This window comes from Dendroctonus ponderosae, unplaced genomic scaffold, assembly GCF_020466585.1.
Source record: "Dendroctonus ponderosae isolate FM_Combo_2020 unplaced genomic scaffold, Dpon_F_20191213v2 Dpon_F_20191213_6, whole genome shotgun sequence".
NCBI classification, from domain to species: Eukaryota; Metazoa; Arthropoda; class Insecta; order Coleoptera; family Curculionidae; genus Dendroctonus; species Dendroctonus ponderosae.
In genome coordinates, this window is record NW_026018814.1 from 1,181,694 (window position 1) to 1,195,391 (window position 13,698).

Here is a 13,698-nt window from a genome sequence, read left to right on the forward strand (position 1 = left end):
AACGTTTGTTTTTGAATGAAACGGGTTAGATGAATACATAAACAGGGCCGGCTTTGATAATTCCAAACAAAACCCAATAGTCCCTGTTAGTGTCCATTTTTCTACCCAAACCAACCAGGACAACAGTATATCCAAAAACAAATTTCTGGACTTTTACCAAACCGGAGGCATTTTCGGGAATTTTATTTAAATACAATTCCAACCCTGAGCGAAGGGTCAGCCGACCCTTTGGTACGCACCAGCCTTTGGACCAGTTCTAAGGTGTTTTTTATATCCGCGTATCGGTTGAAAAGACAGCGAGATGATGAATATCTCTGAACCAATCTTCGAACAATTACGTGCATTTTAAGGGGATGAGCCGGACTGGACAGAGAAAAAACTTGCGCAGAACTCGCCATATGTGCTACTGGTTTAGTGCAGCTTTTTTTCTTCTCTAAAGCCCAAAATTCACGTTAAAGGGGTGGTTATTTCGTTAACTCTTTTATTGGCTAAAGATTTCGGCTTTTGGTTTTTAACGGACTTTCCATTTGTGGTTTTATTATAAAATCACTATTTTTGGGCCATTTCGAAATATATTTGAAAGAGAACAGAATGTGGAAGAGTTCCAAACTTCCAGTTGCTTTGGGTTATAAGCTAGCAATTTTTGAATTGAATATTTTCGCAAATTTAACTCTAAAAACATCAAACTCTTCATTTATGCGCCAGAATTAGCGGTGTGTTATTTTTTTATTATTTTATCCATAACTTCCAGATATCAAGGATAACATACCGACTCTATATTTCCGTTGAATTTCAGTTGGATAAAAAAAGTATCCGAACCAATTCGCCAGCGACTCATTTTTAAAGCTCGCACGTGCAATCGGACTCGCTAAATGAAAGGGTTGAAGAGTTTTTTAGGATTCGCCATTTATTTGTCTGAAAGACGAGCTGACAAAACCGGATCTGGAAGATTGATCGTAACGTGATTATTGTAATCGCTTGAAACTTGAAGTGTTTTAATAGATTTTCCTCTGTAGTAGTGCTGCTAATTAAAGTAATTAAAGTTGATTAGCGTTTCAACGAAATAATAAGAAAATACTTTAAAAGGATTTTCACGGTTTCCTAGATTGAACTAATGTTTTGTGGTTTTAATTTCTACTTAGAAAGGGAATTGGATTTTTTAAATAAAAAAATGTATTTCTTGATTTCATTTATACACAAATTATTTTGTTATTTTAATGCCCAATTATTTTTTTATTAATTCACAATTAAAATCAGTACTATAAACATACGTCCAATTTGTCGGGAAAATCAAGCCGCCACTTTTTTAAACTTCGCACATCATCGTATCTTTCCGTCAAATTAGTGAACTGTCATTTGCGGGTAGAGATCCGTGTTTTCCTCTAGCTCCGTCAAATGTTGGAGATTTTCGAGTTTTATTGCATTTCTTCGCCGGAAATTTTTGGTTTTCGCCAACGGGAAGGTTTCCTTCAGCGATTTTTGCAGTTTTCCCGATCGGTAGTGCCATTTTCGCCAAATAATCGCGATGTTTAAAGTGGGAGCTCATTCTGACGTTTGCTGTCAGAAAGCTGAAATGGAAATTTTAACCAGCGCCTATCAGCAACCAGGCCAGAGTATTTTTAAACGGCAAAACAGGTATGATAGGTTAAAAAACTTGGCAGCTCAAAAAATTTTCAAGAACAGATTTAAAATATTTATTCTTGATCGAAAGCTTTCAGCACGTTTTTTATTGATCTCGTTGCACTCCTCAGTTGATTTAGATGAAAAAGTGCCTAATTTGCGAATGTTATAATTTTTTTTCTAAAAACTCTGCCAATTTGTCTTTTTAGAGGGAGAGCTACCATTTTTTCAGATATACAGGGTGTTTCGGTTAAGCGATTTTTAATTTTCTCAAAACTCGGGGGGTAACCCGAGGAACTAAAATGTTTGCCCCAAATTATGCATTGGGCCCAGGGCTGAAAACCTGCAGAATTACAATAAATTATCCCCAGCGGATTGCAGAATATTAACATTTTGAGGACTACTTCAGCGCCCTGTAGAAGGACTAGACATTTTAACAGTAATTTTGTTTTCATTGCAAATTCACAACCAGAACATGGGTTGATTTGAGTTCAACGCGGTGATAACTAAAAGTTAAAAAAATTCCAGCCTGTATTATTCTAATAAACATGGACAGCAATCGACGCCTGGCGGTAATCCATTCATTAACCTTCACCACGTTATAAATAGGTATAACATGTTGTTGTTATTCTCATGTTTATTAATTGGTAATTTATTTTCATCAATAAGATTTGCTAATTGAAAATCTGTCCAAACAAAATTCAAATCTCATTTTATAACCCGTAGAACTGAAACGAACGTCTGGATTAGGGTGCAAAATTCAACCCTTCTACTATTCGCTATAAACCAGATCGGTGTGGATATAAGAACGAAAGCCAGAAAAAACACCTCGCAATCCTTTGAAAACTAGTTCGCAAATGCCGCGCAAACCTGTCGCTAATTTTGCATCTCATACTACATGTGTTTGCATTGAAATAAGCCGGTCCCTCCAATCGCTCCTCATTGCAACTCTCAAGACTCTACAGACAGGGACGGCACTCGGTCAAGACTTCGGTTCTAGTGTGATAAGTGTGCTATTTTCAAATTATTCAAGTGATTTTTGCAGTTTTACGTGCACTGAGGATGGCTACGCCGCAAATAAAGGTAAGCAGATTTTGTTGGTAGAGGTTTTTCGAGGGAAAAGTATATTCGAACTTGCTACAATCAAAGAAGGAAATGTCTTCACGAAAACTTACAACAAGGATGTTTTGTTTTTTAGACAATTCTTTATTCGTACTGGAGAAGCTCTTGTTCGTGGCGGGTGAGAATAGGTAAGAATCTAAGTTTTTCGCTAATTTAAAGGTTCCTTACTACACAACTAGAAAGGTAAGCAATTTGGTGTCCTTTTTAGCATTAAACCTCAAGGAAATTCCATACGAAATCAAGCCAGTGTCGCTCATCAAAGCTGGAGGTGAGCAACATTCGAACGAATACAGAGAGCTGAATCCGATGGAACAAGTTCCAGCTCTTCACATAGATGCGGTCACATTGGTCGAATCCCTAAACATAATGCAGTATTTGGAAGAAACCAGGCTGCATCGACCTCTGCTTCCTTCTGATGTAGTTAAAAGAGCCAAGGTAGGTTTAAGCGCTTCAAAGAATCTTCCTTTAACAGTTTTTAATTTTATTTAATTAATTACTTCCAGATGCGCGAAATATGCGAAGTGATTGCTTGCGGTGTCCAACCTCTACAAAACCTTTCCGTATTAATTCATGTGGGAGAAGAGAAGAAAGATGAATGGGCCAAGCACTGGATCAATCGAGGGTTCAGAGCTGTGGAGAAACTCTTAGGTACTTAACTCAGCACAAAAATATGACCTTTGATAAAAACCTGGAAACTTTGGCAATTTTTAGAAACAAAGCCGCTGCTAGTGCAGATAAAGCAAACTTTCTGGTTTTTTGTATATTTTAGGTCAAAAAAAACTTTAGAGACTTTAATTTTAGGATCTTGTGCTGGCAAATACTGCGTGGGTGATGAAATAACCTTAGCAGACTGTTGCCTTATTCCCCAAGTGTTCAATGCGCGAAGATTTCACGTCGATTTAAGGCCTTTCCCGATTATCCTGAGAATCGACCGGGAGCTTGAACGGCATCCAGCTTTTCTTGCAGCACATCCCAGTAACCAACCCGATTGCCCACCTGAAGCCCATAAGTAAGCTTCGAAAAAAAACATTTACTGTAAAAACTTTTAAATAAACTTATTGATTCTGCTGCCCAATCCAAGAATTAAATTTAAAAATCGCCTTGAGTGCGTGGTTTCCCTCAATTTTTGCAGGTAATAATTTGAACAATCGGTTCTAATAAAACTTAACACTTTTTATTAATCACCAGCCTTATCACAGACATTAACAAATTGTACAAAAAATAAAATACTGACTAGATTATCGGACGGACACAAAACACTTTCCCTTTTAATTTGGTAGTCTGTTTCTGTTCTGTGAAAATAAAATAAAATGATATTCCATGAGTCTGAGGAAAATAGCTGTGGATGGACAACGCGTTTTAATGCTGGCATTGGTTTTGCGTGAAAAAACGAAACGGCAAACGAAAAAATGCCAATACTAAAACACTAGATGGACATGGTAGAGAAATGAAAGAGAAAAACGTGAGGAAATCATGAAAAATACGATGTATGGCACTATGGAGTTTATTGAATAATAATGTGTTTGACAATGCAGTGTACTAATCTAATTGAAAACAGAAGCTACAAACAGTACATTATAAATTTTAAACTTTAACACGTTGTGGCCGTCTCGAAACAACCTCGTTTCGTTTGCAAACTGTAAATAATTCGAGGTCTGTTCGAGACACCAGCTTTTACAGTACAGTCTGTAGCAAGGTGCATGTTCCCATACACTATTCAAATAAAATCTATGACCCGTTTCACCAAGATTACTTGGCAGCCCAACCGTGTTTCCAATAACTAATATCACTGAATCTATTTGATAACATATTTCTTATGTAGTTACTTACATGCAATTCTGGTCACTGTTAAACGATAACTGATTTGTGGTTGAGAGCTTCGAATCTATTGGGTACTTTAGACAAGCAAATAATGATTTAACATTGAGATTAAAAACCAGAAAGGCAGCAAACAAAAATATAGCAAATCTCACGGAATAAGCAAGTTAATCAGTAACCAATGACAGTGACGAGAATTAGCAAAGCTTGCTAACAAGACTTAACAAAAACAAAAACCATGACGCAATGCTTAGGTGCTACAATAACAAAGTGTTCACGGTTAACGCATTTTTTTCGGCGATTTGCGTCAACCATATCAGTTGTAACTTCTAAGATGTAAATTGCCAAAACTGGTAACTTCGATTAAATCGTGGAAAGCTGAACTATTAGAGTTACATGTAGTAGCAGAGTAGCAAGAGAGTAACGGGTGGTGGCTCATGCTAGATTCGAACTGATTTCGCAATTTTTACATTTCGGATTTATTGTCCTAGACTGTTCGCTAAACAGTTAGCAAATTAATCAGTGGAAGGGGTCGTTAGCCGAATCTATCATGAGAGCACAAAAATCTACATAACAACATCTAACCGTTAGGTTATTATAGTCTTTGCTTATAAAATTTACATGTTCCAACTCGTTTATGTACTATGTAGGCCTTTTTAGTTACAACATAATTCTAGAAATGTGAGCGACACCTCGAACACAAAATGTAACAACTGGGAATGGAAAGGATGACCAAACTATAAGAGACTAACAATAATATAAAAATAAAATATTTACACCAACAAACTTACGACTAATTTTTCTTTTTAGATCTAAACCGTAAATTAAGTCTTGCAATGATAATATGAAATAGACCAACTAAAGACAAGGTCACTTCTGTGTATTCCATCAATCACTCCATTGAGGCAACCGCACTTTAGCGTTTTTCAAAGACAACTAAATATTATCAGAACAACACTCGAAAAAGGCAAGCTTAATGTAATCAATGTATGCCCAAAATGGTTTCCCAGATGAATCGAACAATTAATAATGCAACAAGATTTTTGGATGATCAAACCGTTAGATTGATGAAGTTAGTGGTATATTGCACTTTGGAATATGAACGTAATTGTTGCATTACTAACAATGTATATCACAGCAACAGAGTTGTTTTTTCTTCGATTTGAAATGGGTCCGTTTCAGATTGTTGGCCATATTTATTTAACAAACAGTCCGAAATTTGATAAGAAACAAAACACTTACTTTTATCTCAACTCCTTGAATTTTATGAACAAAATATGACCAAACAACCCTGACGATGAATTCGTGAATTGGGACAGCAAATGAGAAACAAGTACAGTAACAGGGATATAAATTCCGCAGATTGGATACATAGATTCTGGACATTTAACACTAGAATATACTATCTATTTGACCTCTTTTCAATAATTGCACCATTTAACCTGAATTAAATTAATCTATTATTCCAATATAGAGATAATCTATGTCCTTGATATGAGAAACGAAAACATGTAGGTATCAAAAATATAGTTTGAATTGACAATAAATCCATTGGAAAATTGAGTTATCCACAAAACTAGCGGATGATAATTATTGTTGGCATTGTGGTTGTTCCGTTATGTGGAAAACTTAATGTTCCAGTAAAGAACCCATAACGAGAATGAAGGCAACAAAAGTGTACGTACAGTATCTTCAAATATATATACAGGAATGCGACAATTTGTTTTAGTTTCAGGATCCGCCTATGACCTGCACAGAACATACATAAAATTTACTTTATATAACTTAATCTATTTTCCTTATCAACTAAAATCCTAAATTAAAACTCGGCTTTACTTTACGGACTTTACGGACTTTTGTGCTCGAAAAAAGCAACTAAACGCACCCTGACCAATAAAACTTAACAGTAGAACATCACGGGATGATGTTCTTTGTTGACTAGACTTCCCGCATCAAATAGTCGGAACTTGTTCATCAAAACAAATTCTTTGTAAAGCCGATTCTTAAAATGAAGTTAGCGCATGTGAAAAATCCAAAATTGAAAACGGCGTTTAAAAATGTGTGTATATGCAGCGCCGAAGGGCTGTCCAAACATTAACATCAACAACATGCGATAACAGTAGTATATAATAATTGAGTTACATTTATCTCTTGCGTATATGATTTCATTTTAAATATATTAAGATTCTATAAGAAATAACAGCAATAGTTTTGAATATAAGCTTAATATTTACAAGTAATTCTATGTCATGCCTTTAGATGGGTCTCAAAGAATGCCAACCAACTTCACGATGAAATTGTTCAACATTTCATTAATGACCAATGAATCAACGTCATCTGCTGGTTAATGGCGGTAAAAACAATAAATATTGATCTACGCAAATTGAAGAACTTTAAGACTAAGTCGAGTTCTTCAGGGGCTTTCTTCCATTCTATTGGCGTGCTGGTAACTGACATATTAATTTTGCTTTTGTTTCCTGTTTCGTATTTCTTGATTCTCTTTTGATAATAGATTCTTCTCTATGTAAATAGGATCTCTTTTTTTGCCTGAGCTAGTCTTGCAGGTACATCATTTTAGAACTTACTGTGGCCAATCAATTCGCAATCACAGAACATCATTGACTGTTTAGAATATCTGGCTTTCCAGAACAATATACAACAAACTAAAAAAGTTGAAAATCTCCACATTCCGCTCTACATTTCTGCAATAATTCGGTAGAATAAACAGGGACTCGCTACTTAAGCTCGAAATATTGGAAGCAATGTTCATGTTTTGACCAACATGGATAAAATATCCGAATGCAACATTTAAATTCTCTTGCATATAAAAATACTTTTAATATTGAATTTGGTCTTCTCAGGGCATGCTCGATCAACGATAGATTAACAGTAACATTTACGTTATATTTATCAGCTGGTTAAGTAAATGTTGCTTTCAATCTGTGCACAATCAAATTGCCAAACAACTCCACATATTCGCTCTTTTCCTATCTAAATCGCCTCCGCTCATTAATCGGTGTCGGTTGAGGAGGATTTGCCTTTGGAATTAATCAATATATTTTGTACCCTATCTAAAGAAAACAAATGTGACGATACTGAATAAAAATAACATTTTCCGTCTAATAACTCTCTAAATAACCGTAGTTGGTAATGCAGTGATGAAATAGCGATCGAAGTGATCCGAATGGAAACTCATTGAAACGGGGGCGACCCATTCGGGTCACTATGCTCTATGCTCTAGAGTAAATGAGGTTGACTAATGATGATCATCACAATTTATTTAATTAGATTCCTCTATTTCTACTTATCGCTTCTCTTAAAATCAGATCAAGTTCATAACAGCAACGTAAAGTTCTTCAGGTAACAATATTCCCGGTCTCCTCAACGCGAGGAAGACCAGGCAAGATATTTACACGGAGTGGACGTAAAGGAACTTTACCCAAATTACATCAAGCCCGCTGTAGTAAAGGTTGAGAAAACTGAATAAATTTTCCGATGCAACGACTCTCCAAAGCGAACCGAAAAGCTTACAAACTCTATGTAAAATACGTAACAGCCTCGATTACACAGTTATATAATATATAATAACAATTTTAAAAACATTTTAGAATTTCAACAAACAAATACTCCACAAAGAAAAACAAAAAATATAAAACAAAACTGGAAACAAAATCGACCTACACGGCCCTCAGTAGCTGATCGATTGCGATTGAGTTTCCTCTGGAATCGACCGCACTCAGCAACAAGTCCAGTGTCGTCGTCAATAATAACAATTGAATGCACGTGATTATCACTGCATAGTGAGGGCGCCGATGCCATTATTTCGAGCACGTTTCTGCTCCTCCTCATTGATGCGCTGCTCGATCAAGTACTGAGCAGTCGAAATGGAATGCTGGTTACCCGTGATGGTCACAATCCGGTTCCGGGTACCGGGAGCAAAAATCCCTTTTTTCGATATCTGGATATTGGCACCGCTGATTTGCTGGATCTCGACCAAGGAACGACCACCAGGCCCTACATAACATACAATAAAATCAACACTGTCTCAATCCAACGGAGACTTTTGGACCAAACCACTTGGAAGCAGAGATCGGTGCCGCCAAACAGCCCTTACCTAAAATGGCACCAACAATGACTTCAGCAATTTCGACGTTTTTGCTCTCGGGATGAACCTTGATGTCGCCAGGCGTGGGGCTTTTGCTCAGAACCGTCACCTGCTGATTGGTGCCCAAACCAAAGCTGTTGTTGTTGAGCGAGATCGGCGCCGTGGCAGCGGACGTCTGATGCCGGACGGAGAATGGATCAAAAGCGGATTCGTATCGTTCCAGGCTGGATCGCGGTGTTGGAGAATTTGCTCCTGGAAAAAACGAAAAAATCCATCGGTCAATGCATATACGATGCATGCAAGGACCGACGACTTGGCCGCCACGCTCGCCCGATCTGAATCATTTCGATTATTTTGCCAATCGTTCATGACACGTCAGTAAGTGCCCGTAAGCCTGGAGGAATGCACTTTGAGCAATAATTGTAATTTTGAATGCGAATGTGAAGTTTTTGCCAAGAATGTCGCTCATTTGCATGCAGATTGCACACATCCTTTTTACGTCGTACCGTGTTAGAAAGGCATTTCAAAAATGTTGCAAACACAGTAGGAAATAATAAAAACAGCCGACAATGTCAAGTCACAATCGCAGCAGTTTGAAGCGAAACCCATATTCATTGGCTGATTAATGCAAATGCAGCCGCACACAAAACTGCCTAGTATGGACAATTTGTAACACTGATTGTCTGATGATGGTAATTTGCGCACTATGCTGCCTGCAATGCCTGTATTTGGTTTTGGGCACTGTTCCAAACCGGCAGTGTTTGCGCACAATAAAACCCACTGCAAAATTAACCCACCTAAGCATTCTCCGAGCGTGATCTGGCCAACTGCTCCGAAGACGCCGGAGTTTGCCGCATTTGCTCCCGCTTGCTCCATCACGCTCAAGTAGCTGGAGACGGGAAGAGCCCCAGCATGGGCATTCCCGATCCCCAAGCCAACCCCCAAAATTCCGTACTTTGCCAGTACTGTTAGGGCAGCGCTAATCTCGGCAATGTGGGGCTCCGTTAGTCCGGAGCTTCGCAATTGGATCTGCAAGAAAATCTATACTTTATTGCAAAAAATCGCGTACACGAACACGGCCAGGCCAAATCCTCGTATTAATTATCCATCTAATGGGTTCATAATCGTTAAGCGCGTGTTCAATAATGGCAAACTTTAACGTTCATTTACCTAATTTGGTCATTGAAATTCCAAGCCGCATCTGGAGCCTTAAAGATTACCACTACAGTTGGCGTTTATTAGTTGCGACACAAACAAAACCGACGATTTCAGAAACGAAAAAATGTGAAAGCAAACTATACTGGCATTATTCGAAATGAATTTAAATTCTACCATTACGTAAAACGTGAATTTCCTCAACCACTTCCTAAGCAGATATTTTGAATAATTCCTACCTTAATATGATCCAGCAATTGCGCAGTTACAGTGCCTATACTTTGTCCGGGCGCGGTTAGATTCAAGCTCAAGCTCAATCCGGCTGCGCCCGCTCCATTCAGCACCAGGCCCTGCTGCACAGCAGCTGCGCTCAATGTGCTGTTTAGGCTGGCTGTTGATGCGCCAAACGCTGCGCCCGCTGCTTGCTGCGCAAACGGCGATCCTGTAGGATTGTAGTTGGCAACGGGGCCGCTAACGTCAGCATACGACACGTTTAAACAGGTGCCGCTCTGTGGATCTTCCACCACTTTACTCAGAATCATCATGCAAGCCTGTTTGTTTTGCTCCTTTTCACCTGCAACACAACAGAACAACATGTTTAATTTTGTGGAAAATCTCGGAAACAAGTCGAAATCGGAATCTTACAAGAGCAGTTTTGGTTCGTAAAAACGATCAGAAAATGCAAAAATAGTTTTATTGTTTTAAATTTAAAAAAACTATTTAAATCGGTACGTTTGTGCTCAAAATTTGATGCAAATTAACTGAATTATAAGAAAACTAGGATTTTATTTCAATTTTTAATCAACAAATTTCTGTTAGACAACATGTTCGAGCAAATTTTTCGAATGCAAGTCTAGTTAATTAGAATTAAATGAATCTTTAATTTTGTCCAAGTTTGGTTTCTTTTGCTATTTCACTTTCTTGTCAACATGGTTTCAGATCCACATTTCTACTGCAAAAAGTATTCAAATTCTTTTTAAACTTACAATCAACTCTTTGTCGAACTTATCAGAAAGTGTCTATAAACCAGTATTCCAGTAAAACAATCCTTCAGAAACGATAAGAAGAAGACAATAAAACAACAAAAGAAACCAAACTGGCCCCAAATTGAAGATCATTTATTTCCAATTAAGTCGCAAATACCAATCTTGCATCTAACTAGAAAGCAAACTTTAAGAAATCTATGGAAATAACTGTTATCAAAGTAAACCTGGGCGCCCAAAAAGGCCCAATTGCAGATATTGAACTCGAAAAGTTTTGATAAAATTAAATATTTTCCATTAAAAAATTGCTTTTTAAACTATGTGTTGAACCAAACAAAACGATTAAGAATTAATGGGTGAAAGAGTGAATCTTTGCCTTAATAACTGAAGGGGCTTCTCATATATTTTTCTTTTACAATCAGACGGCTTTTATGAGCTACTCGGGACAGGTTGCAAAGCACCAACAAAAGATTGAAAATGGAATAAATCCGAAATAAAGGTCTGATACAAAATACTAAAACAACGGAATATTAAGTGTTTCTATTAATGTTCTACTACATTTTCGGTTAATTTACTTTGAGTGCAGATCTTTTTTTGGCTATGAGTCAACAAGTGCAATTTCAATCAATGCAATCTGAAAAGTTTTAAACTCTTTTGTGTCTGGCAATATTAATAGATTAATAACATTTTTGAGACTTTTTCAAAACGTTCTATGTTTCAAAACTCAACGCCCCTTTTTGCTACTTTTCCCTTAAGGAAGTTTTTCGGTAGAAACAAGCACAAGTTACAGAATATCCACTCTAATGCACACTTTTACCATACTTCAATGATGAATTTCAACAAAAAAAAATAATTTTCACGGCCTTGTGAAACGGATCCTTTCAACTTTACAATGCAAATTGCGCTTGTTCCTCGCAAGTTACATGAAACAACGAAAAAAATTAAGACAACCGACATAGATGTTGATAATGCAATTAATTGGCTCTCTGGTAATGTGAGCAGCAATCGATTAAAAAGCAATTAGTTGCCTGTAATGAAGGGCGATTAATTACCAAAGCGATTCTTTTACAGCGTTACGGAAGAAATAATGGAAAACAGTGGCGTATTAATAGAACTTCTTTTGAGTATCGTGTCAGGTTTTGTTTAGGAATATGGGGAAATATAAACAAGTGCACAGTTTTACATTGCATGTGTTCAATTTAAAATGCTTCATTCCAATTTTACAGTTCATTGATGTGCTCCAACACTAATAGATGAACTATTAAATGAAAAACCCATGGACAAATGATGTAATCGGATTAGGTCACCAATCGAGCACAAGTTCAGTGCAAGTAAATCGAAAAACATTGTGCAAATCATGCGATGATTAAATGCAAAACATCTAAATGTGAAACTTGAGCGAGTTTAAACCGTCCATCCAGATACGCCAAACTGGATTTGCAAAGTGTTTGAACTAATGGACAATTAATGGAAAGCATGCAATATAACCGTTAATAAACGTTCAGTTTCACTTAAATAAGCTAATTATTCCAACCGGCTCATATCATATAATCGGTTTTTTTCTTTGACTGAAAGTGCAAACAATATAAACTGGCCAAAATCGCATTTCCTGCGATAATTCATATTTTGTGCAATCGATAATCAAATGCATTAGCGGATAAATAGTGTAAATTGTGCCACTATTAGCGGACAACGGCTATAAATTGCATGTGGTTAGCAAATCATAATGGAAACATTTCGGCTGCAGTAATTTGTTTAATGTGTGTAATGCCAGCAGTAATCCTGCCGCAAATGCATACAATCACTTCAAAGAGTTTTTGACTTTAAACCAGATATGAATGTTCTAAGTTTCCAAGACAAGAAAATTGCTTCCGCATAAACGAAAATTTTGATCGTCGACTTCCATCCGACTCTTTCCCATTTGCTTCAAGCGTGAAAATACGTAAATCCCCTGTTGAAACACTTCCGTTGAAGCAAAGTCCGCATACTATCGGCTCCATCCGGAAAAACACTTTACGTGTTTTATGTAGGTCCACTAAAGCGTTTACGACAATTACTGTAAGCTGGGCAGGAAAAGAATAAATAGAACTCCATTAAAGTGAAAAAATAACTCGCAAACTGAACCGACATATGCATGCAGTTGGATGGGAAGCTCCCCTTTTCGCTTTACTGACCAGAATTGATTGAGTAAGGGGGGTGAAAAAAAAATGAGCAAAAAAACAAGCCGGGGGTTGTGACAGTGATGCATAATAATAATAACTGAGGAATGTTATTTCCTTAATGTATTCGCATTATCTCACATAAAAACAGCTCACGCCACATAATATCGTTGGCCTAGTGACGCAACCTGATAGAATAGTGTCCAAACCGAGTGGGCGAAGCCCAGAAGCACAATTTATTCATCAATGACCATGCTAAGTTTATGATGTGGACTTCAGATTTGGAAATGGCTTGACGATGTGAATCAACATGTTTTGACTATTGAAATTTAACTGTCTTATTTGCCACATTCCAACGAGCTCAGAAACACTGCATGAGACAAAAGCTCTTGCAAAATCTGATAAATATTCAGAGTTTCCCACTCAAATGTTACTGACTGAACTGATTAGTTAGAATAAAATCCCGAAAACGCTTGAAGAAAAGCCACGTAATCGGGGCATTTAAACATGCAAAACCCCCGGGAAATGCAACCTTGGCAAACGGCTTAAAAACCACTATCGATTGTAGCGTTGTCATTCCACATGAAATGTCAAGTGCACGATTTACTGCAACGGATAGCGATCTATTTGTTTTCCGAACTTATTGTGCAATAGAGTAGAACGACTCGTCTACGAGATCAAAAACAAGCCGTGTACTTATCCTATAAAAAATGGCAATAAAGGAAATTAGCAGGGT

At 37.3% G+C, this 13,698-nt stretch overlaps 2 protein-coding genes across 5 annotated transcripts in view; one reads left to right on the forward strand and one right to left on the reverse strand.

The window, feature by feature from the left end:
* Positions 1–1,999: 1,999 nt before the first annotated feature.
* On the forward strand, positions 2,000–3,817 carry LOC109536337 (probable maleylacetoacetate isomerase 2). Its single transcript, XM_019902511.2, has 5 exons — positions 2,000–2,703; positions 2,819–2,870; positions 2,951–3,177; positions 3,246–3,390; positions 3,544–3,817. Exons 1-5 carry the CDS (start codon positions 2,683–2,685, stop codon positions 3,753–3,755), a joined length of 657 nt encoding a protein of 218 aa, XP_019758070.1. The 5' UTR covers positions 2,000–2,682; the 3' UTR covers positions 3,756–3,817.
* Positions 3,818–4,230: 413 nt separating this feature from the next.
* Positions 4,231–13,698, reverse strand: part of LOC109536335 (RNA-binding protein Pasilla) — a 38,755-nt gene continuing 29,287 nt past the window's right edge. For 3 of the 4 annotated variants that reach the window (XM_019902510.2, XM_019902506.2, XM_019902508.2), the window contains exons 6-9: positions 10,060–10,394; positions 9,463–9,706; positions 8,675–8,917; positions 4,231–8,574 (exon numbers count right to left, since the gene is read on the reverse strand). In XM_019902510.2, coding sequence (XP_019758069.1) covers positions 8,351–8,574; positions 8,675–8,917; positions 9,463–9,706; positions 10,060–10,394 — 1,046 coding nt within the window. In that variant the 3' untranslated portion in view covers positions 4,231–8,350. The remainder of the gene's footprint in view (positions 8,575–8,674; positions 8,918–9,462; positions 9,707–10,059; positions 10,395–13,698) is intronic. The other variant, XM_019902507.2, reaches the window with a different exon arrangement.